Source organism: Apostichopus japonicus, chromosome 18 (assembly GCF_037975245.1).
Source record: "Apostichopus japonicus isolate 1M-3 chromosome 18, ASM3797524v1, whole genome shotgun sequence".
Taxonomy (NCBI): Eukaryota; Metazoa; Echinodermata; class Holothuroidea; order Aspidochirotida; family Stichopodidae; genus Apostichopus; species Apostichopus japonicus.
In genome coordinates this window covers 2560215-2584448 of record NC_092578.1, presented here as the reverse complement: position 1 = coordinate 2584448, position 24234 = coordinate 2560215, and the positions used below count along the sequence as shown (strand labels likewise).

The window sequence follows — 24234 nt, the reverse complement described above, 5'->3', positions numbered from 1 at the left end:
AATATAGCACCATTTTGCATTCCTTAACTTCAAAATAATCTCAATAGCCGAGGGGGACAACCCCTCTCCTTAGACCCCTGCCCCTGATGGCGATCACAATGTAAGATGAAAAATGGGCCGGTCTAGATGAAGGATGCCCGGGCCGGTTTTTAGACCCAGTCCACCACCCCTGGGTTCAGTCTAATCAAGCAATTAGTTAGTTCCCAGGTCCCATAGAGTTACCAATCACTGATTTTACGTTTAATTCGTTGTTTCCAATATAACATATATAGCCTAATACTATAGCATAACAGGAGAACATATAACTGGTCAACTATCAACAATTGACTTTAGAAAGCTTAGAAAGTTTTTTTTAAATATGGTTGCACTAGGGCGACTAATGCTATCTCAACGTGGTGGAAAGGTAAATGCGAACATTTTATCAACTCTGGGTCAATATTTCCATGTACGATATAATCTAAACCTTTTATACTGTAGATTCGACGGGTTGTTACACCGTACATGTAGAAAATGCTTATAATGTGTATCATGCTAGTTGCGCGAAATAATACCTGTCACGCGGTTTACACAGAAATTTGATGTTCATATTGTACGGCTTTCCCACTCTGGTTGAAAGTACGGCAAAAAGAACAGAATATTGCAATTGTTATGGTCTAAGTCCCTGATTTCACTTATGCATGTAAGGCTAACGTTACATATATATTGCAATACTGCACATCATAGTTTTACCCTAGAAAAAAGGCTTCAATTGTAGTGCTCTAGTAACTCTTTCAATGTGTTGTTCACAAACTTGATGTCAAAAGCTAACATAATTGTTAAAAGTCATCACTAGCCAGTACATTATTTTGTTTCGAACGTACAATAACTAATTTAAATTAACACACAGTTATGGTACCATCTCCACAATATCCTTGTTCAAAGTATCAATCATAATTTTCAGTCAAAACTTCAGAAAATGTATGAAAAATTTATTGATACTGACAACTTCCAGAGAAAAGAGGATTTTGCTAAAGGATAAGGAAGTACTTGGAAAGGTCCAGATGAGGGCTACTAGGATGACTAGTTCCTTAAAGAGTGTTCCTTATTATGGGCAGTTGCAACTGTTGAATCTCACTATACTGGAGCTTAGGACTAGGAGGTTACAGTACGTGGGGACGTGATTCAGGTTTTCAAGATTGTGTATGGTTTTGACAACTTATCCCTCACCGACTTTTTCATGTTTGCTAATAGTAGTTGTACCAGAGGTCATTGTCTTAAACTCCAAAAGTAACAAAGTAGGATTAATATTCGGCATAAATTTTCTTTCTAATAGGGTTGTGAATGAGTGGAATGGTTGGCCTGTAATCGGGTCTGAGTGTTTGTGTCTTCGGTTTTTTTGTCTCTCCTATAGGGTCTTTGATGGGGACTTCAGTGTCCCTCCTGATCCTTTTTTTCCTACTATACTAAACAAAATAATACCTAAACCTGTTAAGCACAATTTGCAAAACAATTCTTTCCAAAAATACTTAGAAAATTCTGCAATATTCATTTCTTTTTAATGACCCAACATAACACCTGACACAGCAAAATAACTTTAAATCACTACTTTTGTCAAATCTGGCAAGACATATTCCAAGTGGAGTTAAATCTTGTAAAAACTCTCAGCTCTTTTCAACAAAAACTTTACTGACACTTAATTAATCAGTGATCTCCAAAATGACTTCTGGCAAGCTTTCCCCTTAGAACTGTGACTTCAATATTGCCTCCTTTCTGCGGCTGTATTTTTATTTGTCACCTTTTTATTGTATTCTTTTATTTTTAAGTCTTCTCTTTATCTCTTGATCAATATAGTAGCTTAGAGAAACATTGTTTGTTTCTTCTAGTGCCCATCATATGTGTAAAGTCTATACAACTTTCTTATCATTTTGTCATGTACTACTGGAAAGCATATGAAATATAAATATGGATTTAGAACAGGAAGTAATAAGGTAAATGTGGAAGAAAGGGAAAAGTGAGAACTAAGATGTAAAGTACAGTATACTTGATAAGATCTTTATTCTTGTTTACGGTTATTCCCATCAATAATCACATTTCAATTGAGACGAATACTGTAGCTATTCCTATCTTTCTTTCTTTTTCCTTTTTTGTTTTTATCCAGGTGAAGAATCAATTTATTGACAAATTAAGGATTTATGCGAAAGGAGGCAGTGGTGGGCAGGGCCTCCCTAGTTATGGAGGAGTTGGGGGTAAAGGGGGCAATGTTTATGTGGAATCTTCATCTAAGATGACCTTCAGAAGGCTCAAGAACCTTCACCCTTCCAAACGTTTCAAAGCAAAAGAGGGAGAAAATAGCAGGTAAAGTAGAGTTGGAAATTATCGATAAATTATTCCAAGACAAAAATGATTTTATCATAATGTTCTATCTAATAGTATTGAAAGCATGTAATTTCTGCACATTGTATCGAACATGAGACAATAATAGTCTGTAACCATGTCCATATATAACTGTACCAATATCTTGCCAAAAAATGATACAGTTGCTATGGTGATGCTGGCACCCAACCAGGTTAATAAAGCAATCGTAGTAACCATTTTAGGTGAAGTCATTTTGTGCATCTTCAAGTCATAACTGTCAGAGAGAGAGATGGCAATAACAATATTTTATATTATTTTGGCAATTTTTTCTGGTGTCCAGGTGAAGAGTCTTTTATTTATACCCAATATAGCCAATCAAGAGTGCAGAGATATATGTCACCCTTGATGACAAAGTACAAAAATATCTGGCTTAAATCCAATCAAATTAATCAATGTTTACATTTGTGGTGAAATATACTTGCTTAGATATTAACGATAATTAGGGCAATATGATTATATAAAGTAACTCAATACATGTCGCTCTCAACACCCGTTCTTGGGATTCCATCTTTATCCAGGTTTTGGGTGAATAAGGAGGGATTCATTTTTTTTATATTTGGCATAATCACAACTAGCAACACCCCAGGAGAATAAGATTACTGTACATGTGCCCCTATTTGGCCAGCAGCCTAATTAATATTGAGAACACTACTGGTTATTAATGCAACAGCCATAGTGGAAGACGTAACAATGTGTCACTATGCTGATATTGTTTCTGCCAGATTGCTGCACACCCAGAAGAGACTGAGAGATGATCTTTATGTTGGCATGCTTGCTCCTGGTTGTGATACCTCCAAAGTGAGACATGTCACAATAAAACATTATGTTGGCATGGTTTCTTCCTGGTTGTCATACCTCCAGAGTGAGAGATGTCACAATAATTCATTATGTTGGCATGCTTGCTCCTGGTTGTGATACCTCCAGAGTGAGAGATGTCACAATAATTCATTATGTTGGCATGCTTGCTCCCAGTTTGTCATACCTCCAGAGTGAGAGATATCACAATAATTCTTTATGTTGGTATGGTTTCTTTCAGGTTGTGATACCTCCAGACCCTAGAGTACATGTATGAGAGTTGTGCCAATGTTTCATTATGTTGCTTTTGTTTCTTGCAATAATTCCATCTGGAGAGAGAGATGGTTTAAAAGTGTGTCATAATGTTGAAACGGTTTATCTCCAGAGTGAGAGATGTAGCAGTTGATATTTCATTATGTTGGCATGGTTTACGCCATGTGATAGATGTTGATATGTGTTACATGTATGGATGTGATACATCCAGAGTGATAGTTGTCCCAATATTTCATTATGTTGCTATGGTTTCTTTCAGGTTGCGATGCCTTCAGGGTGCAAGGGGAAATGATGTCATCATACCAGTACCGCTGGGAGTTTGCGTGGTAGATGATAAACGTAATGTAGTAGGTGAGACTGTGGAAATGATCTATAAGTGTTTTCATTTGGAAGAGCTGTTTTTCTTGCATAAAAAATGTCAGATACAATGGAATTGCAGAACTTTCCCTGTTGTTGAGATCTTTCAGTTGATTTTTGTATGATATGTAGGACTCATTTATGGACAAAATGGGATCTAGTTGGAGTGTAGAAGTTGAAAAACAACTTTAAATTGAAAAATATTGAAATGACTATTTTCAAGTAATTTGAATTTTCAAAATATACATGTTTAAAAATACCATATTCTGAGAAAGATTTTTAAGGTGAAGAAATTTTTGGTAGCACATTCTTAAAAATGATGTTTAAAACAGCTGATTTTGTTCGCAATGTCGTGTTTGCTCCATAGAATAATTATGTACTGTGAAGTCTTCCACTACAATGCATCAACTGTAAGGAAAGAGTATAAAAAAGTATCTGAATACATAAACAGTTGCATTAGTCCTTCAAAACTCACACCATTCACTAAACAAGATTAATGTAGTAGCTACCAAATTACTGTATCAACATACTGTACATCTGTTGAGCATGTGTGAATAGTTTGAACGTCATGCTGGAAAAAATAGCAACTTATTTCATTGACTAAATAGTAACATTATTTGCTATAACAATTTAAAATAATAATTAAAGCCAGACAATAGGTCTACACCACTAACAGTAGGTGGCATATGACAGGAGCTTGATTTGTCATTAAGGTGTGGCCACTGCTATTACATCACAATGGAGGACATGTTTACGAATCAAGGAGATTTTATCACAAGATAACAAACTCTGCTAGTCATGATTCGAGACCGTTTCAAAGCTTGTGTGACACCCTGCAGGTTTACATATTTAATGATGTCAATACTTATAAATGTACGCAATCAATAAGTATAATTGAAATTCATATAAGTTCATATGTGGTTGGATATGATCATACAAGCTGTAAAAAAGTACCTGTTTTCACATCAGTGGTATCGCATATATGTGTACATGTCCATGCATATGCAGAAGCCAGTGCAGTGCACATTAGTGTCTTAAAAAAGCATTTGTAACTGGAGGGAAGTAGAACTAGCATAAATATCAAACGTCTATAGCTTAGTTTTGCTTCAGATCCGTTTATTAGAAATGATGGGCGTATATACAAGCAGCGGGGGGGGGGGGGGGAGTAGGGGGAAGGTCGATCCCAATTGAGGACAGTGCACTGATGTGCCAGGCATAAGGGTCGGATGTTTGGCCACAGCAATTGTCATCAAGGGATGAAATAGCAATTGATTGCTTGGTATTCCTAAAATGGACTTGGAAATAATAAACTTCTGTGGGGGTGGGGTCAGGTATTTAAAATGATGCATTAATTAATTATATGACAGAAAATTCTTGTGGATCTTTTTGGAAGCTCACAAAATTTGCAATGAGAAGAAACTTAATTTAATCAATGGGAATTTAATGAGCATTCTAGTCATGGAAGAATCATATTGAGTGGAGGAGGGGGATTGGTGGGGAGGGGGGTGATGTGAGAACAGCATTTTATACTTGTTACCGTAGCATTATCCAAAAGCTGATATTTCATTTTGACTTTGCGGCATTAAAGATTATGATTCTTTCTGTTTTCAATCAGCTGACTTGGATAAACTTGGGCAGAGAGTTCTTGTAGCCGATGGAGGTTCCGGAGGTAATTCTGAGAATGACTGGAAAGGATCGATGGGACAAACACTTAGTCTGAATCTGGAATTAAAATTGATCGCAGATGTTGGATTTGTCGGGTGAGTTATTAAAATGATCGAAAATTTACAACAACAACGACAACAAGAAATAAGCTTAAATATCCATGTATGTATTCAGAGAAAGCAAGACTACTAAACGTTTAGTCATCATAATTTTCTGCTCCTTTTAATCTCATATTATCTTTTAGGTTTTCAACGTTCTGCTTCGGTTGTTCAATTTTTGGTCATTACGTGCAACAGGATCCATTTTTATGAAGAGTTTTGTTTTATTTTGTTTTCTTATATGAAAGTAACTTTGAAAATAAATACATGGTAACATTAAAGTAACATTCATAATATGTGTCTTTCTACAAGTGTGTGAAATGTCTTCTCAATTTTGGTACTGTGCGCTCTTTTCATGATCACAGAATCTGAAACTAATCTTTGAGTATCTTAAACTTAATGATAATTGCTTCTTCTATTCTTTCTCAAAGGTTTCCCAATGCTGGCAAATCTACCCTTTTAGAAGCAATGTCCCGTAGTAAACCAAAGATTGCAGAATATCCTTGTAAGTAAATATTCATTGACCTGGTGATAAATTTACATATTTTTCTAATGTCAGTACCTGATAAACATATCCACAGAAGGCATCGGTTGAGATGATGGCGGGCCATATTTGCACCAAATTGTTAAAATTGATGATTGTATGTGAAGAAAGAAGATTCTATTGTAGCCTAAACACTCTGTTTAATAATACAATGTAAGCAAGGACTCACTCAGTGCTGAATCTCAAAGTATTTATCTCACTTAACTGGAATAGTTTAGTTTAGTGGATCCCAAGGATAGTGACACCGACTGAGGTTCATTTGAAGCCCTATCTACGAAGTAATCATAACGTGAACACCTTCACTTTCCAACGATTGAACAGTTCCATATGTCAGATGGATTCTGAGTCACACCTGACTTATCCTTTCAATTGTTTTGAGTCGTGCGTAATATTGTGGTAGCTTTTACCATTGGTTATTGCCATTTACGGGTTATGATTATGATCGTTTAGTTAATATGAATATTCTTTTCCTTTTGTTTGTGAGATTGATTTGTTTAATTTGAAATTGAAGTCATCTTTTGACAAACTAATTTATTCCAACATTTAATGTACACCCTATTGTCCTGGGCTCAGTAATTTATCATTTGATTTGTTGATTTTTTTTGTTTCTTTGCAGTCACGACCATCCGTCCACAAGTTGGTGTTTGCCAATATTCTGACCTTCGTCAGGTATTACCATTTGTTTTATTAATTATCTTAGTCCAATGGATCTGGACAAAATAAGAAAGCAAAGTACAATATTTCACATGTTGGACCAAATTATTTCCTGAATCGTGTTTTTCATTGAGATTGAGATATTTTTTAAGGTTACTCAGTACAAATAGACATGAAAATTAAGACAAGAACGAGACGATGTAAACAGAGAAGTTTGTTTTTGTTGTCTTTATCATTGTTGTTGTTGTTCTGTGTCTTTTGTTACCGTCAACGTTCCTTCTCTCTTTCTTTCGATAATTCATTCTTAAATCCAGATAAGTCTAGCGGATCTTCCAGGTTTAGTTGAGGGCGCTCATTGCAACGTAGGAATGGGTCACAAATTCCTCCGACATGTGGAAAGAACGAAGTTGTTATTGTTCGTTGTCGATGTTCACGGGTTCCGGCTGTCTCCGAGGCACCCATTCAGGACGGCGTTTCAAACTGTTATGTTATTAAACAAAGTGAGTTGCAACTAAGTTCATCAATTAATCTTTTGATTAGATTTCAGATTAGTTTAGACAGTTCCCTATATGCATAGGTATACGAGGTCGAATCGATAGGAGAAACCCAGATCTTGCTCTCTACTCACTTCCCGCCTCACTGTTCCAACAAAGTTTTCCACTTGGTTTTGATAAACCTGTTTATTACTGTATGCTTAATGTAACATAGGATTTTTTAATTTAAGCCATGAATGTAATCTCTTTAATCAACATCAGGTTGTTTTTGTTCATAACAGTTGTTTTTAATTAATAGAATGATGACAAATATTACTTCATACAGGTTGTTAAATTTCAGTCTCAACAAAATTGGTGACATTTTTTTCTGAACCTTTTATAGGCTAATACCACTTCCTCGTATCATTTTGAATCATAAAACATTAAAAAGTTTTCAAATGTTGTCATGTTTTGTTAAAGGCTTCTTGCAAATGGCAGAATTGATGATGTCATCAGGACAAATCAGCTTAAACTTGTCTTTTGCTTTTTCTTCATAAATTTTTCAACCATTCCTAACATGAGGATCACAATATTTCTATTAATAAGAAAGGTTTTGATGAAATGAGAAGTTTGATGGCTAAGCAACAACCATTCCAAATGTATGATGTTTCCAAGGATGAATTAACAAGCAGATTATAACAGCCTAAGAAAAGCTTGTGTAGATTATTTGCCCATATGATATTACAGATCCCCTACTTTGATCCAACTTCCTGGAGTAGTTGAAGGTTTAGCCAATCAAAATAGGTTTCATTCAAACAACCATATCTCGAGTTAGGGGCATGATATTGAGATGGGGGTTTCAGCTAGCAGTGTGGAATATTTTTCTCTGCAAAAACAAGTTTCACCTTGTTTTGTGACCAGAAAATCATTTTAATGCACTCCATTTTTTTTCTCAAGGAATTGGAATTGTATAAACAACACCTAGTTGAGAAACCAGCCATAGTAGCATTCAACAAACTTGATATGGAAGGTGCAGGGGAGCGTCTGGAAGAAGCATTGGAATTGTTGAAAGCTGGTACGTTATTTATCCGTGCATACCTCTGTATATCTTTGGACAAGTAGCCATTGTCCTAGTTGCATCTAAAATTGAAGCTTGGAGTTTGTGTTTTTATCATCTATCTCCATGGTTTCAATGAGACCAGGCTGCTATATTCAGTAACACAAATGATAAACAAGTTTCGATATCTAATCAAGCAGGACAAATATAAATATATATTGATACTTGAACCTAGTAGAATGCAAGTCAAAGGGTACAGCTTAAAACTTTAGATTTTTGAATCACTTTGTTATAAAATAGCAACAACTAGATCAAAAATTTAAAAAAGCTTCAGAAGTTTGGTTTTGATATGCATTTTGAAAGAGATGATTTGCATGTGACATGCATTGAACTGTTGCCAAGTGCATATGTCAACTTTTTAGGAAAAACATTAAGAAATTCCTAGTTATGTATTAATGGAGATAATGTCAAAAAGTGGATTTATTTAGGCATTTATACAGAAATAAAAAGCCAAATTTAAAAATCTATTATTTAGTGTCAAGAATATATCACTTTATAAAGGAACAGTCAGGTGGCCTGGATTGACCGTTTCAAAGAATATGTATAATGTAAATCATCACCAGTAGTTCGACACAAGATACCAATAGCACTTTCTATCTTATTTTGATGCATTTCCACTTGGTTTCAAAAGTATCTAGTTTTCAAGGCACTAACATGCTCCACTAATTCCAAGGTCTCAACACCACCAGTGCTGATTGGAGAGTACAATTGCAAGTTATGCCTCAATTAAGACACCTCTTGTCCTCTACCCTTCATTCGAGTCAATATTCTAACCTCGGTCGATGGAACTGCTTTAAAATATTATTCCCAATCATCAGGTTAATCTGCATTAAACTAGGGCCAACGTTGGTTGTTTTGTTACTACTCAATGCACATCAAGGTCACCATCTTCCAGCAATTTTTCATTGGAATTCAGAAATGAGCTAAACAAATTATTGATTTTTACGAATAATATTTCAAGAAGTTTAAGAAGAGTGTATTATGCTTTTAAATAGTATTCCCAATCATCAGGTTAATCTGCATTAAACTAGGGCCAACGTTGGTTGTTTTGTTACTACTCAATGCACATCTAGGTCACCATCTACCAGCAATTTTTCATTGGAATTCAGAAATGAGCTAAACAAATTATTGATTTTTACTAATAATATTTCAAGAAGTTTACTGTAACAAGAGTGTATTATGTCGTACAGAGTGCCATATTGTTAAATTTAAATTTTGGGAATGTCAAGTTTTGTAATACAGGTATATTACCTCAGATTATCTATGCTGTTCCTGTCTGGTACCAATTCATACCTGCTAGAAATGGCCAGAGACGAAGATGAGCCTTCTCGAAATACTGCTCCCAAAGTTTTCAGCCTGGATTTTTGAAGAATGCTTTCGAAAGGGCTTGGCTGATAAAATTTCAAAAATGACAAACACCCCCTTCACAATGAGCTGAAATAGCTACTACAGTATACCTAATGTTATTTAAGAAACAGAGTAATCACCCCTAAATTCTGAATTATATGTTTAAAGAAATCTTTTTGTTTTTTATCCAGGGTGGAGTTTTCAAAAAATTAATTATGATTAATTAATTAAAATAATTCAGGCTTTCTGCATGTATTCTTCTCTGATTTAATCTATACTTCCTTATTAATGTTATTGTTTTTACAATCCTACTTATATAGCAATATGCATTTTATATGTTATATACTATATATATTTTATAGAATTACATATTTTATACATATCCAATACTATTAGTTTTCCCTACATTACTTTGTATTATTTTATACTTTTATTAATATTTGTCAATACTCATTGTTTAATGACATTGTTTTACATCCCTTCATATAATTATGAATATATTTATACTAAAATTGTATGCAACTTTAAACTTCAATAAAGCTAGTCTTTGACTGATCATGGATAAAAAATTTGATGTGAACTGAAGTAAACATTAAAATGTGTCTTTGTTGTCAGGTGATAGAGAGACAAGATCATCTCTGCAGGACATGAATATTCAACCAGAGCAGCCAATCATATTCAAGGACATCATCAGCATCTCTGCCAAGGAGCACTCTGGGATAGAGAAACTGAAAACGAGAATTAGAGAAATCATCGACGATGAAACAGAGAGAGAGGAGGATGGGGAGGAGAATATGGAGGGGCCTGGAGGATGAAAGTTCTATGAGAGGTTATGGACACAAAATGGAGACACCTATTTTGTCAGAGGAATTACCATATTAAGCAACGCGCCCATTGAGCAGATCTGGTGGGATACACGAGGTTGCATGATTTAATTCAAGTCAGAAACAGGATAGGATTTGCTATGAAAAACTGAAGTACTGAAAGATGATTAATTGATGAGTTAACATTACTTCATAACATGCTCAGTTGGACAGTAAACACACCATCATGTTTGGCTTCATGGCTAACAAACCAAAAATGGTGAACACTATCTGACCAACATGTGAGAAACCTTACTATTATATATTATTTGATTCTTTGTTGCAACATCTGATTGTTTATTTCTTTATTTTGAATTTGATTGATTCATGCAGTTTCCCGGGACTTTAACGGAAAGATAAATTGAAGACAGGTAGCATAGGGGTCCCTCTGCCGAAGAGATACTTGTGTGTAACGTAAACACATAGACATAGGAGGCAGGGTGACTAGGGGGGTAACAGCCCCCCCCCCTCCTCCCAACAAAATATTTTTGTGATAATTCAGGCAATATGCTGATATTGTTTCGGGCACTGCAACAACAAAACACAATAAAAACCTAAACTGCAATAATCATCAGTAGTCCCATAAGAAACGTAACAATTAGACTAACGTTCTAAGCTTGCCCGACTAATCTGACATCGATGTTGTGGAGTTTTGATACAGTTCGCACTCCATGCTTTCCTTCTCTGTCCAAGACGATGTTATGATATGTATCACTGATGGCATTCCTTTTAACAAACTCAAATTTCAAATGTGAGGGGGATCTCACCCGTACGCCGTTCCATATTGGTTACATTTTTCGCGCAAATCGTTACAGCCCGCCCTAAACACAAATTGGGCTTCTACACCCATGCGTGAAATGGGGCATACATTCACCATTTGTCAAGGGGAGTGCACCATTTGTCAAGGGGAGGGGGACCGACTTGAGTGCAACAAAAGCAACACCTTGTTTGATGACATATTACACAATTACACGTTGCTATTGGCTGGCGTCCCCGTAAGCTGCAGCATTGTCAGAAAAACAAAGACATGTCCGAAAATTTAAATTGAACTTATTTCTTTCTCGAAAATCCGACCCATTTAAGTTATTTTGGCTCCTTTCTTAAAAGTGTTGTTTGTTTGTATGAAAGTCGATATTTGGACTTGTCATTGCGACTCTTCTATCAGAAAACGTATGACTATTATGTAGTAAGTTCAATTAGTTTATCTTAAAAATTCGGACTATCTTTTCGAAATTTCGACTTGTTCGGAAATCCGACTTTATATCAATTATCCTTCCATAATTACAACTTTTTCCTTGTGATGTTTTTATTACTTTCCCGGTTTTCTTCTCCTATAGAAAGTCCAAACTGCGAGAAATAAGTCGAAAAAGTTTCCATTCCATTCCAATGCCGTGCATGGAGTTACTCCCCAGTCAGCAAAATAGGGGCATGGGGAAGAAATATACTCCTGGCCCCTCATCCCAAGCACAGGTGTGAAAATGGGCTGGGACAGCCCCCCCCCCTCTCCCTTTTTCTCTTCCTTGCTTATATACGAAAATGGCTATTAACAAACCGTTCACACAAACTTTTGTTTTGCTGTTATTTAACATTCATATACGATGTAGTTACAATTCTTCAACCTGCTTCTTTTTGCGTTCCATAAGTTATTGGGGGTTCTGTTATTGAGCAGGAAACACAGAAAAAGTATGTCGCAGCAGAAAAATGGACCAGTGATCCAGTGAGGGCAACATATTCTCTATTTGTAAGTACTGTGGGACCAATAAAGCTTAACGTATTGACAAATCTGAAATTATTGACGAGTCTTTGATCAATGAAGATGCTACGAATACATTTAGATGGTGTAGTGATAACAAGATGGTAATACAGATATAACTAAATGCATGATAAGCTGTCCAAGACAAAGGCAACGTACAGTCACGTATGCTGAACACAACTCACAACGTTTCGGTACAAACTGTCTTTATGTCTATAAACGCAAATATCACGGTTTTCATGGCACGTTTAAGCTTCCGTACTGTATTTGCGACCATATCTGTAACTGACATACAAACGTGCGTTTACATTGTCGATGTCTGCGGCTACCAGGTGGTAGATCTACAGTAGCCTATATTAATCATATGATAATACATAGAGGTGACCTCATCATAAATGTGGGTGTTGTACGCTCTATTGACCTCGTAAAAATGTAGAACCCGCCCGTAAATCGAGAACCCCGGAGAAAAGAAAAAAAACGTACATATTTTTTGAGTTTGCTACATGTCCGATATATGGATTTGAAATATTTTCGTGGAGATAATTCGTGGATAGTACCTTGATCGAACATAAGAAAGTCAGTAAAATGTTACTCTTGTAAACATTTATTTGGAATTTGTTCGATTTTTTTGTTTCGGCATTGCTTTAATCTTCCATGACCCGTTATGACCGCTTTGTGCAAGATATCATCACGTGGCTGGTGTATAAAGGGAAGATTTATTTTTATTTACTTAGTGGCACCATTATGTTCGACCTTATTGGTTCCTATTTTGTAGGATTTGTGTGTATGTGCTCTTAATATTTTCAATAGTCAAGTTTGTTGTCTGGAATCGTTCATTTATATCAATTCGTTTACGGTATATTCATGGTCCCGGGATAGCCTTACAGAGCATAATGTGCTCTTGTAGGGCAATATTAAAACTGTAGTAAAAACTATAGCCTCGTTTACAATTGCAGTTATACTATATTTGAGGCTTTCTCAATAAGCCGGCGAAAGTAAAATCGGTCGGCTATATTCCCACTCAAACAACAGTTAAAGGTTGAGGGGAGACTTTCAGTGTTAGTACTTTTGTACCCCACCCCCCAAGCCCGATTTCCCGCCACGCACCATCCAATGCTTTCTTTGGTTAAGGTTTAACCTGCATGATCCTCGTGTTGCTAACCCATTGCATCACCTACCAAGTCATTCACTAAGTCATTCCATCCGTTCATTTCAACAATAGTTCAGGCATGTTTAACTAATTTGACTCACAATTCATATGACTTCATCTCTATGATCCACATACCAACAACACTGATGATCCTTCATAGCTAATTGTGTTGCTTCTAATGCTTGTCTGTACAAAGTCAGTATGGTTTAGATTAAGTTAGTTTAGAGCAGTTCTGACTACCTCGGCGTGAGGATGTGTGTGCAGTAAGGTCTACTTTAATAAGTAAGTTGAATTTATACGCACTTTAGTAAGAATGCATGTTGAATTTATTTGCAATATTTCTTTAAAAAACGTTTAGCTCGCAAAGAAGCTGCGTTCATATAATGTACGTATTTCATTGATATTGACAAAGCGCCTTCAATTGACCTGGGAGAAATAGTTGATAGTACTTAGAGGCTTCCGTAATTAACAAAGCCTAGCATGTCGCTCACCTGTAATGTACAGTATGCAAACAGAATAAGCGATAGAGAACCGAGTTCTAGATGAAAACAGTTGCGTATTTAAGATTGAATTAGTTTTGTTAAAGAAGTTACAAGATACAAATATGGGGAATGAAAATCGCAGCCTCTGGTCTATTATTAGTTCGCGAGCATTTATCGCGCGGTTTCTACACATGATGTTTTTTGATGGTGTTACCAAATCGTTTGGTGTAATCGTGGAACCTGTGGTATCCCAGGGTGATTTGCCATATCGTACCGTAGGATGGATCTTTACATGGCAACTGGCCTCTTGTTACTTAGCAAGTAAGTAGAGCACCAATAAGACAATAAATCCTTCCGCTCACAAATCGCCCCATTCCTAAGTGAGTGTGTGTGTATAGGCCCAGCTGGGGCTGGATACCATGCAATTTCGATTCTTTTCGTGGTCAATTAGACCATTTTTTATAGTTTCTGATTTAAATGTCTCGATCTTGATTTCTGTGTCGGTCATCAATTAGACTGACAGAAGGAATAAATGGATTTGAAATGTGCATTGCGATCCTCATACCGGTGTCTCTGTCCTACAAATTTGTATCATTTTAGGTATAGCTAGGCTTATAAGTTTTATAACGCCATATAATTGCATAAAGGCTTTACATTCTGTTATAAATAAAAGACAGGCGCGTATCCAGGATTTTCTAACCCCGGGGGCGCATTACTCTGTTTGTAGTTTAGGTCTAGTGCCAGCGGATTTCGTTGTTTCTGACATGTACCAGTAGGAAAATATGTCACATGAATTTTTATTTGGGGGGGGGGCTATTCGACGTTAATAAGAACACAATGCATGGTTAGTGGGGTTACCAAGTTACCATGGCAATTAATTATTTCCGTAATTAACATACACCCTGTGTTACATGCTAATTATCATAGTATATATAGGCCTAGTAGTACTATAGCTATCTGAAATTGTATCTATTAACTTAGAGATGCTGGTTTAATTCTGACGTGTATTCAACTGTAGAAACAGCAAAATGCTGTCTTTTACTGAAATTGCCCGTTATGGCATATTGTAAACTGAAAATATTTGTTTTGACAGTATCCTTTTGCATGTAGTCGCAAAGAAATGGCAGTTTAACCAAACCTCTCGAATTAATATGCCAACGAAAATCACGATTGGTTTCTTTGTCTTTTTTGTTGTTGATGGGAAGCAAAGAGTTGCTAGCCCGGGCGCGAATTTTTTTCCCAAACAGGTTTGCAATTACGGAGTTTTCCGCCAATCAGATTGCTCATGACGTCAGCATCAATAATGGGCATCACTGCAACGAATGGACGGATGCAGACACTTTGGTTACCTGGAAGTGAAGGTTTCTATCGTGATGACGTAACTTTTCCGACCAATCATGAGCGCCTATTTACACGCAATTGCAAACCTGTTTGGGAAAAAAATCGCAGCCCGGGCTTACTTATTTATCTTACTTATCTCACTAAATCTTATCTACCTTTTGATACAAAAAAACCCAGCTTTGTTGAAGATGGTTTAAAGGCATTGAAGACTCGCCCCAAACCGCGTGCCACGCTCTGAAATAGTTAACTTTCCGTTGCTTGCAAGTATGTATGTATTTTAGATCCCCCTGCAAGCATGAACTCGCGAAGAAGCCTCATTGACTTATCAAAGCCGCAAGCTGACCGAGGCCAATCTCTTACATACATATATAACGTCCATGATTATGAATTGTCAACAACTCTGAAACTGGACGACATACATTAATTTTGATATGACTCGAACCTGGGACCTTTATGATTGGAAGGCACCGGCGTTAACCACTGAGCTAACACTCAAAAGTGAAGGTTTCTTCTAATTGTCGATACAAAATGCAGACAGTAATGAAATGCGATACCTTTTTATCTTTTATCTAGACCTGAGATGTCCATCGCTGCTACGTATATGGCAAGCCATGTGGAACAAACACCACATAACATATACGCGTATTAATTCGAATATATACGCGTATTAATTCGAATATATATTATTACCGTCGGTAGCAAGCTGTGTATTTTCTGGGATCGATGGTGGTGTCTAACACTTCTGTTACACCTCATTCGAAACTAGGTCAGATTACCGACATGAACGTTTCTTTGTGCGCGAGTCTTCAATGCCTTTTAAGTATGTCTCATTTGTTCGTAATGGTCCTGTTGGACAGGTTATACCCCTCGAATAAATATTCCATCGAAAATCACAATTGGTTTATGTTGTCTTTTTTATTATGGGAAGCAATGCCCGGGCATACTTATCGTACTAAATCTTATCTATATTTTGATACAACATAACAGCTTTTGTGGATGCTTAAAGGAATGTCTCATTGTTCTAAATGGTCATATTGCCTACGACATGTTGTATTGTAACAGTTTACAATCCATTGCCCCATCTCGTGTATATTGTAGTTTATACAACTACAAAGATCAATATATTCTTTTATGATAATGTACTAACATTGTACTTCCGTTTCTCTCCCGCAGTCAATCCCAACATGAAAGCTCGGGTGTTGTTTTAGAGTGTTGTTTTAGAGTGTTGTTTTAGAGTGTTGATTTAGAGTGATGATTTAGAGTGTTGTTATTAAGTGTTTTTTCGAGTGGTTTTTTCGAGCGTCGGTTTTAGTGTTGTTTTCGAGTGTTTTTTCGATTGTTGTTTTCGATTGTTTTCGTGTGTTGATTTCGAGTGTTGTTTTCGAGTTTTGTTTTCGAGTGTTGTTTTCGAGCTGTCTTTTCGAGCTGTCTTTTCAAGTGTTGTTATGGAGTGTTGTTATGGAGTGTTTTTTCGAGTGTTGTTTTCGAGCTGTTTAGAGTGTTGTTTAAGAGTGTTCCAGGTGTTACTCATTGTCAAATTGGGTCAATATGAAAAACACTTTTCAGATTGGGCACGAATGGTCATTATTTCCAATTTTTTTATCGGTATTTCATGAGTTACACTAAGTAATGTGTAATCTAAATCATTATAATATAAATTTAACTATACCACCATGCGAATTTTCCCATAATTTTCCATATTGATCATTTTTTTTTCTTTTTATATAATTTTTCAACAGCACCATTTGTGACAGTTCTCTTACGCTCCGAGAAAACACGGCTTTACGCGACCCTCGCTGGTTTCTGCGTTGGACTTGGGTACATAGGTTTGGCTTGGACATTGAATATCTCCCTATGGTTATCCCTGCTTATGACGTCACTATCAGGTACAGGCGCCAGTAAAATCGTGCAGAATTCATCGGTATAGTGTAGCCTCTACTGAGCTCTCACATAAACGTATATATAGAATGCAACGATAAATGGATTGAACAAATTTCCATATTTTGAAACAAAATCTACACTAGCTGCAACAGGAATTTTTTTTTTTTAGGATAATACATCGAGGTCACTCCATTTTGTATTCCTTTCTGAAAGCAAAATGAATCTTCATAATGCCGTGTGCGTGTGTGTGACGCTTTTGCTTGTAAACATAATAACTCAGTATTCTAAAGTTGGATCAAATGATAGATGCACCACATTGAGTAAAGCTGCTAATGTTTTTGGCTGCGATCAAAGGTCATGCTAGGTCACCTGAGGTCAAACTGTGGAAACACTGAAACACGTATCTCAAGAAGAGCTTTGATGAAATCTCATGCTTGGCAAATTGATGTCCCATATTGAGAAGAGCTCTATTAAAAATTAGTGGAGGTCGAAGGTCACTTGTGGTCAACATTTAAGTCATAAGTCTGAAAGTCTTGTATACATGATAACTCAAGAAATACATCTTTCTTGAACTAATTCATACTTAGTATTTAGATTCAGTGTGATGAGTGCAAGAACCCTATTGAAATGGTCAAATGAGGTCAACGGGTATCAAAGTCTGAAAACCTTTTAAGCATTCCAAATGTAAAACTACATATATATATATATATATATATATATATATATAAATAAGTATATATATATATATATATATATATATATATATATATATATATATATATATATATATATATATATAAATAAGTATATGCCTTGGTAAGTACAGCAGTCCTGATTCTTTATCACGATATATATATATATATATATATATATATATATATATATATATATATATATATTGTGAATTCTCGAATGCTATGATTTCTTTTGGTGGACATAGTTTTGTCAAATTCAGTTTAGTTTTGTGAAGGGACATTTAACAAAATGTAGTCATCCAGGGAATGAAATCAGCTTCCAAGAATCAATAGTCTTGCTTTAATACACTCACGCATGCCCTTTGAGCTTCAAAGGGTGGAAATATTTGGCTTGTGGGTCAGTATACGTTATCTCAAAAGGGTCCTAAATTAGCCATTTTCTCTGATTTATACTAGATGACGTTTGCTTTGGCATGTGTTGTGCAACTATTTCAGTGTATAAACAATATCAAGAAGATCTCATTAATAACAATTATTTACGGGATGGTTTGCCAGGTGGCAGAGCTGATTTGCTAGCCCAAAAGTTGTAAAGGAAAATGTCCTTTTATTCACCTCTATTTTTTTCTCTACATTGAATATTTTGGATTATTTATTCATACCAGTAATTATAATCATTTTTAACAGTGAAATAGTACCAGTAAATAACACCAGTGATTTATAACCAGAGGATTTACATGATGACCGCAAGCGAGAGCTGGATATCGCTGATCTTTTTTGAATCTCACTTAATTCTAGGACAAATTTAACTCAATAGCTCATCATTAGTCTCGTAGCTATTTGGAATTTTGAGCATATTGTATGGCAAGCTAGGAATCACGAAGCCAAGTAGTTGTCTGGTGTTTAGTTGTACAGGGACGAGTCTGGGTAAATTAAAATCTTAACTTTGTGGGTGATACTATACTAACGCCGAAGTGTACTGAGTTCTAGTGTACTGAAGTCAACCTCAATGCATTTTGAATTCTGGTTTACATGACGCGGTTGAGCAATTTTGAACAGCGCCGATAGCAACGACTTAAGTTTAGACGACGTATGTTTAGACAACGGAATGTTAGACATCAACGTGACTTTGCGCAACAGCATGGTAAAACCGTGAGCAGCAACAACTTTAGTTTAGACAACAACCAAGTTAGTTTAGACAACGAAATAAGTTTGCCATTTTCGCGTTCAAGGGCGTAGGAACCGGGGGGGGCGGGGGGGGGGGGGCGCCAGCCCCCCCCCAGTGAAAAATGTGGAGGGGCGGAAGTATCATTCCGCCCCCCCCCCGGTTCGCAAGCCAGAAAACCCCTTTTTCATTTTCAAATGAGAATAAAAATCTCATTTGGAGCACCAAATTGCATCTAAGGCCAGGTGAAAATACAAACTTAAGTTTACAAAATGGAGTGGGTGTTGAAGTGTGCTATATTGCACCAAATTACATCTGAGGCCACCTGGAAATGCAAAAAATTCCAAAGGGGAGTGGGACACCCCCTCCCCTTAGACCCCTCCCCCAGGCTGGCCATCAGTCTTCAGCCCCCCACTCAAAAGTACCTTCCTACGCCACTGTTCGCGTTACATACATATTGTCATTCGTTATGTGTAACACAATTGTCATTCGTTTTAGTAACACCCTCAAAATGTGCACACTGAACAGGCGCGTATCCAGGATTTTCAAACCCGGGGGGCGCGAATTACTATCTAAGCGGAGCGCCACCATCGGTTGGCGCGCAGCGTACAAGAAAATTTCTTGTTTTGAAACCCCCCAGATCACCGGAAACGGCACTTCTCGGGCTTGAAATGACCAACCAGATGTACACTTTTTGTCTGAGAACCAAGTATTTCCTAATAGTTTTTTTTTTTTTCCATCCATAACCATTTTGAAGATTGTCAACCCGGCACACATCATGTTCGACCTGATCGCATCTCCTGTGGGTCTTTGCTTTTGTAGGTGATTCTACGTCGCGGCCCACAATACCCGTCAGCCCCACTTTTCAAGGTTTTAAGCCCCATATTTGTTCAGAATTTGAAAATTCACATTTCTCGTGAATAAACTCACTTCAAAACATACCCATAATGTTGTACAAAATTCATCTATGGACAACCAATATAGAAAAAAACTTCCTTCAACCCCTAACAGGCCGGTCAAAATTGCACGAGTAGAGGGAAGTGTGATGTAGAATGTTGGTCAGAAATTTTCGAAAATTCAGACACAGTTAATTTATTGGTGTACAAATATTAAAACCTGTTATAACGGCTATTATAAAACTTGGTTGAAGGAAATGAAAAAATAGCAGATATTTCCGAAACCGAACACTACACACATAGGCGTAGGAGGCGCGGCGGCAGTGGCGGAGCTAGGGGTATTGGTCAGGAGTGGCGAGAATGGTCTGAAGGGGCGCTTTCGACACTATCTAAGCGGAGCGCCACCACTGGTTGGCGCGTAGCGTACAGAAAATTTTTGAGTAAAGATACTCCCTAGATCGCCGGAAATGACCCTTTCCGGGCCTGGCTAATTTGCAGATAAACGAAGAATAAGGTGTCATCGCCAAATTACACCAACAAAATGTGACAAATGTCAATAAGTAGATGAGAGCGCAATAAAAAAGTCAATAATCTAGAATAAGTAAAAAGTGGTAAAGAGCTGAAAAAGGCGCCAGCAGTCCATTTGAGTCCGTCAGGGGGCATCCGCCCCCTGACCATATGGACGCTCCGCCACTGCGCGGCGGGGGTGCAGGCCCTAATTCGCCATTACTAATGTAAAAGAGAGTTTTGACATAATTGGACCTCCATGCTTTTTATACATCTACATGAGACATGTCGTTGTTTACATTAGCATCCCGCGGTATACTGCGCAATTTTAACGGACCGTACGGTACATGATGGCATGCGATGTAATAACAGATGCTTGCTTATATGATATTGACATGAACACGTTGAACGCGCGCGAAGCGCGCGAAAAGCTTTGGTTATTTTTTCAGGCAAGTCGGACAGTTTTGAGGCTTTTCATCCTGGAACGCCATTTTCATGCTCACTGATATGATGTGATATCTGCTGTTTGCGTTACAAATTCGAACAGGCGCGTAGCGAGGAATTTGCCAAGGGAGGGGCGAAGCCTGTAGGCAAATTATCTAAGCGTAGCGCCACCACAGGTTGGCGCGAAGCGTACAAGCAAATTTTGGCCGAAAATGTCTCCCAGATCGCTGGAAATGACACTTCCCAGGCCTTGTAAGTTGCTTGTAAGCACTTTCTATTTTGAAATTACTTAGCGATATCATTTAAAAAAATGCTGAATGGGGGGGGGCGGGCGGTCGCCCCCATCCCAAAATGCGTCATGTTCCCCGACGACACGGTCGAGTTCGAGACCAGCCACAGTTGGTTTCATAGCACAATTCTACACACGCGTTATGATAGACCATATATAGTATATATATAGATCATTAGTGAGAGAGGAAAATGGAAACGTCAAAAAATGGAGTTGTCGGTGTAAGGGGTAGGGTGAGTCACACTTTTACGAAATCATTGATCCGTCACTGGCTACCCTTCAGCGCTGTAATGATGTCACTGTTCTTCTTTCTCTTCCCGGTGTCTTCGCGTTTTGCTTTTACTCCCTCTTTTTTTCCTTTTTCTCTCTTTCTTCTTTTTCTTTTCCCTTCCTTCCTCTCCTCCTCCTCTTTTTTCCCCTCTTTTTTCCCTTTTTCTTCTCTTTTTTTTCTCTTCTCTTTTTCTTACCCGGGGGGCGCGCGCCCCCAACGCCCCCCCCCCCCGGATACGCACCTGCTGAAGCCACATGCCTAGCCTGTTGTTTTTACCCTACTTGATTCTTTCAATGATAGCGACACATAATCAAAAAGTCATTGTTCATAAAATGTACCAATTGGTCACTTTTAATCTGGAATAGGCCTAATGTTCAGCAGCTACAGCATTACACTTCTCCTCAGTTGGCCCTTCTCTAATGATACTAAAATATTTGAAAATATGTTGCAATAATGTTGGGAACGTTACGAAATCCAGAGAAAAACTGCGGTATAGGCTCCAGTTTGCGTATGATACAGTTTGTTAGGATAATAGTTTTTGCCCCCCTGCAGGGAGTGGATATACAATGCACTGGTAATGAAAAACATGTGAACGACCGATCAACTGATACAGTAACGCTGTTGTTTAAAATTCACGGAAATTGAGAGGTGTAAATCTCGGAGGTATAAAAGAAATCCGCGAATTCGCGGGAAAAGCTCATGCCTGGTTGTAGCTCTTGTTAGTAATCAAATACACAGAGTACTTAGCTACCGCGTGGTACCACTAAAGTAAAGCGATATCTTATCTGTCTACTTTCAGGTGCTGGTTTGAGTATTTTACTCAATGTCACAGTAATCAATTTGAAAACCACTTTCAGTGACGGATCATACGCAAGAGCTTATGCTATGAGCTGCTTGGGAACAAACTTTGGCATTGCAGTATTTCCTCTTATTATGTCTTTCTTGGAAGAACTGTATGGAACGACCGACGGCCTGAGTATTTTTGGCGCTTTTCTGTGGAATACAGCCATTGTTGGCTTAATTACGACAACGTGCAGTAGTGGTAGTAGTGTTGATAACTCCGTAGGTGCTGACTACGACGATGAGGAATTTAACCAAGTCTCGCACGACGATCACCAGAGATGGTCGTCGCACTTTGCAATATTTTTTGAGCAGCCACCTTTCATAGCTTTCTTTGTTCTATCCCTTTTAGTAGAGACGAGTTTCGTTGCTTGGGCAATCTATCTCGTACCTTATGGAGAATCTATGGGTCTGGAACCCAACCGAGCTGCACTATTGTCTACAATAGGAGGAACATCTGGCTTGTTGGGTAAAATATTTCTAGCAATGGTGGCAAACTTTGATAGTCTCCACCCACTAATCGTCTTTACCATACCCTCCTTAATCATCGCATTTTCTTACTTGACAACATTTTTCTGGTCAGATTTCGCTGGACTTGCTACTTCCTCTGTGATGAGTGGCTTTTGCATAGGCTTCCAAGGGTCGGGAAGATTTACTATGTTAGGGTTAGTGGTGAGTGATGAATATTTTAAATCTGCTGTAACATGGCTCTACAGTGGTTACATACTGTCCACACTCACTGGAGGAATAGTAGCAGGTATCAATCTCAATTTATACTTCCATTTTTCTCTTTAAGTCTCAATGTGTGTTTGCCAAATTTATACTTCGACCTTTCCAGCTTACTGCCCTAAAAGCTCAGTGAAAATAACCCTGTTCTATGCAATTTTCATATATTTTTTATTGAGTTACATGTCGTTAAAAATTTATAGCTGAATGAAATTCGCCAGAGATTTTTTAACAAGTCCATAGATCTGCAAATTTCAATAAAAATTTAAAAGCCCAGCCCAACAGATCATTAGCCAATCAAATCTCTGTTTTGTTTACGACTGTTAGGCATGTGTGCTAGCCTGTTAGGTCCATTCTCTTGAATAGTATCTTTCTTTCGGTCTTACCGATGTAGCTTGCGAATGTAGTTTTTTCCTTTCATTGCAAGGAATAAACAGGTGTTTTCAGAGTTTTCTCCGTGAAATTGGGTACAAAAAGTGGACGATACAAGTATATTGTGTAATGAACATGCTTTTGGTGGTCGCAGTGATTTTACGGTAAATCGTTCGCGCCATAAGGGCAAAAGAAAATAAATTTCATTGATTGGGACAGCTTTTCTTCATAACACGTCATGGTCAAAGTGAATTTAGAATAAAAAACATTGAATCTGCTTAGGAAGTTTGCTTTCCGAAATTCATCAGCAAACACGTATTGAGACTGTCTCCTACACATGTACACATTCTCTGACCTCACCAAACTAAATCCTAACAGTCTTGCACTCTACCATCAACCACACAGGGCCTCCCCCCCCCCCCTAAGTAACTTTCATAGTTTTGTAATAAAGCTTCATCAGAAATTAATGTTTGAGGACGAGTGTCATCAAGAATGGTAAAAGAGTATTGACATCATGAAAAAATGTAATCTTATTGTAAAACACAAAGTAAGGAAGGATGACCATAAATATAGGTTTACTATGAAAACATGCATTTGCATAATGTTAGTCATTGCATTGAAAAAAGAATGTCAATTTATGTTCACCATTCTTTGAAAGTTATTAAATCATTTTCTTATTTTTTTCTTTTAGGATTCTTGAGAGATATTTCAGGGAATTTTCAGGCGGTATTTGGATTTTTGGCAGTCGTGTGCCTTCTCAATGCTGCAATTTCACTGCTATGGATTTTGTCTACAACAAAGAAAGGATGGAAAAAGTCCCACTCGAGGGGTCCTTGATTGATCAA

The 24234-nt window shown here is 37.4% G+C and overlaps 3 protein-coding genes across 3 annotated transcripts in view; all 3 read left to right on the top strand.

Moving 5' to 3' along the window:
• The window catches only part of LOC139958666 (26S proteasome regulatory subunit 8), a 204192-nt gene that overhangs the window by 48691 nt on the left and 131267 nt on the right, over positions 1 to 24234 (top strand). The gene's annotated exons all lie outside the window — the stretch shown is intronic.
• Positions 251 to 10995, top strand: LOC139958427 (GTP-binding protein 10-like). Its single transcript, XM_071955503.1, has 9 exons — positions 251 to 403; positions 2138 to 2334; positions 3722 to 3813; positions 5435 to 5579; positions 6014 to 6087; positions 6743 to 6795; positions 7095 to 7280; positions 8211 to 8328; positions 10333 to 10995. Exons 1-9 carry the CDS (start codon positions 359 to 361, stop codon positions 10530 to 10532), a joined length of 1110 nt encoding a protein of 369 aa, XP_071811604.1. The 5' UTR covers positions 251 to 358; the 3' UTR covers positions 10533 to 10995.
• Positions 13555 to 24226, top strand: LOC139958426 (monocarboxylate transporter 7-like). Its single transcript, XM_071955502.1, has 4 exons — positions 13555 to 14286; positions 17046 to 17192; positions 22251 to 23048; positions 24081 to 24226. Exons 1-4 carry the CDS (start codon positions 14088 to 14090, stop codon positions 24224 to 24226), a joined length of 1290 nt encoding a protein of 429 aa, XP_071811603.1. The 5' UTR covers positions 13555 to 14087.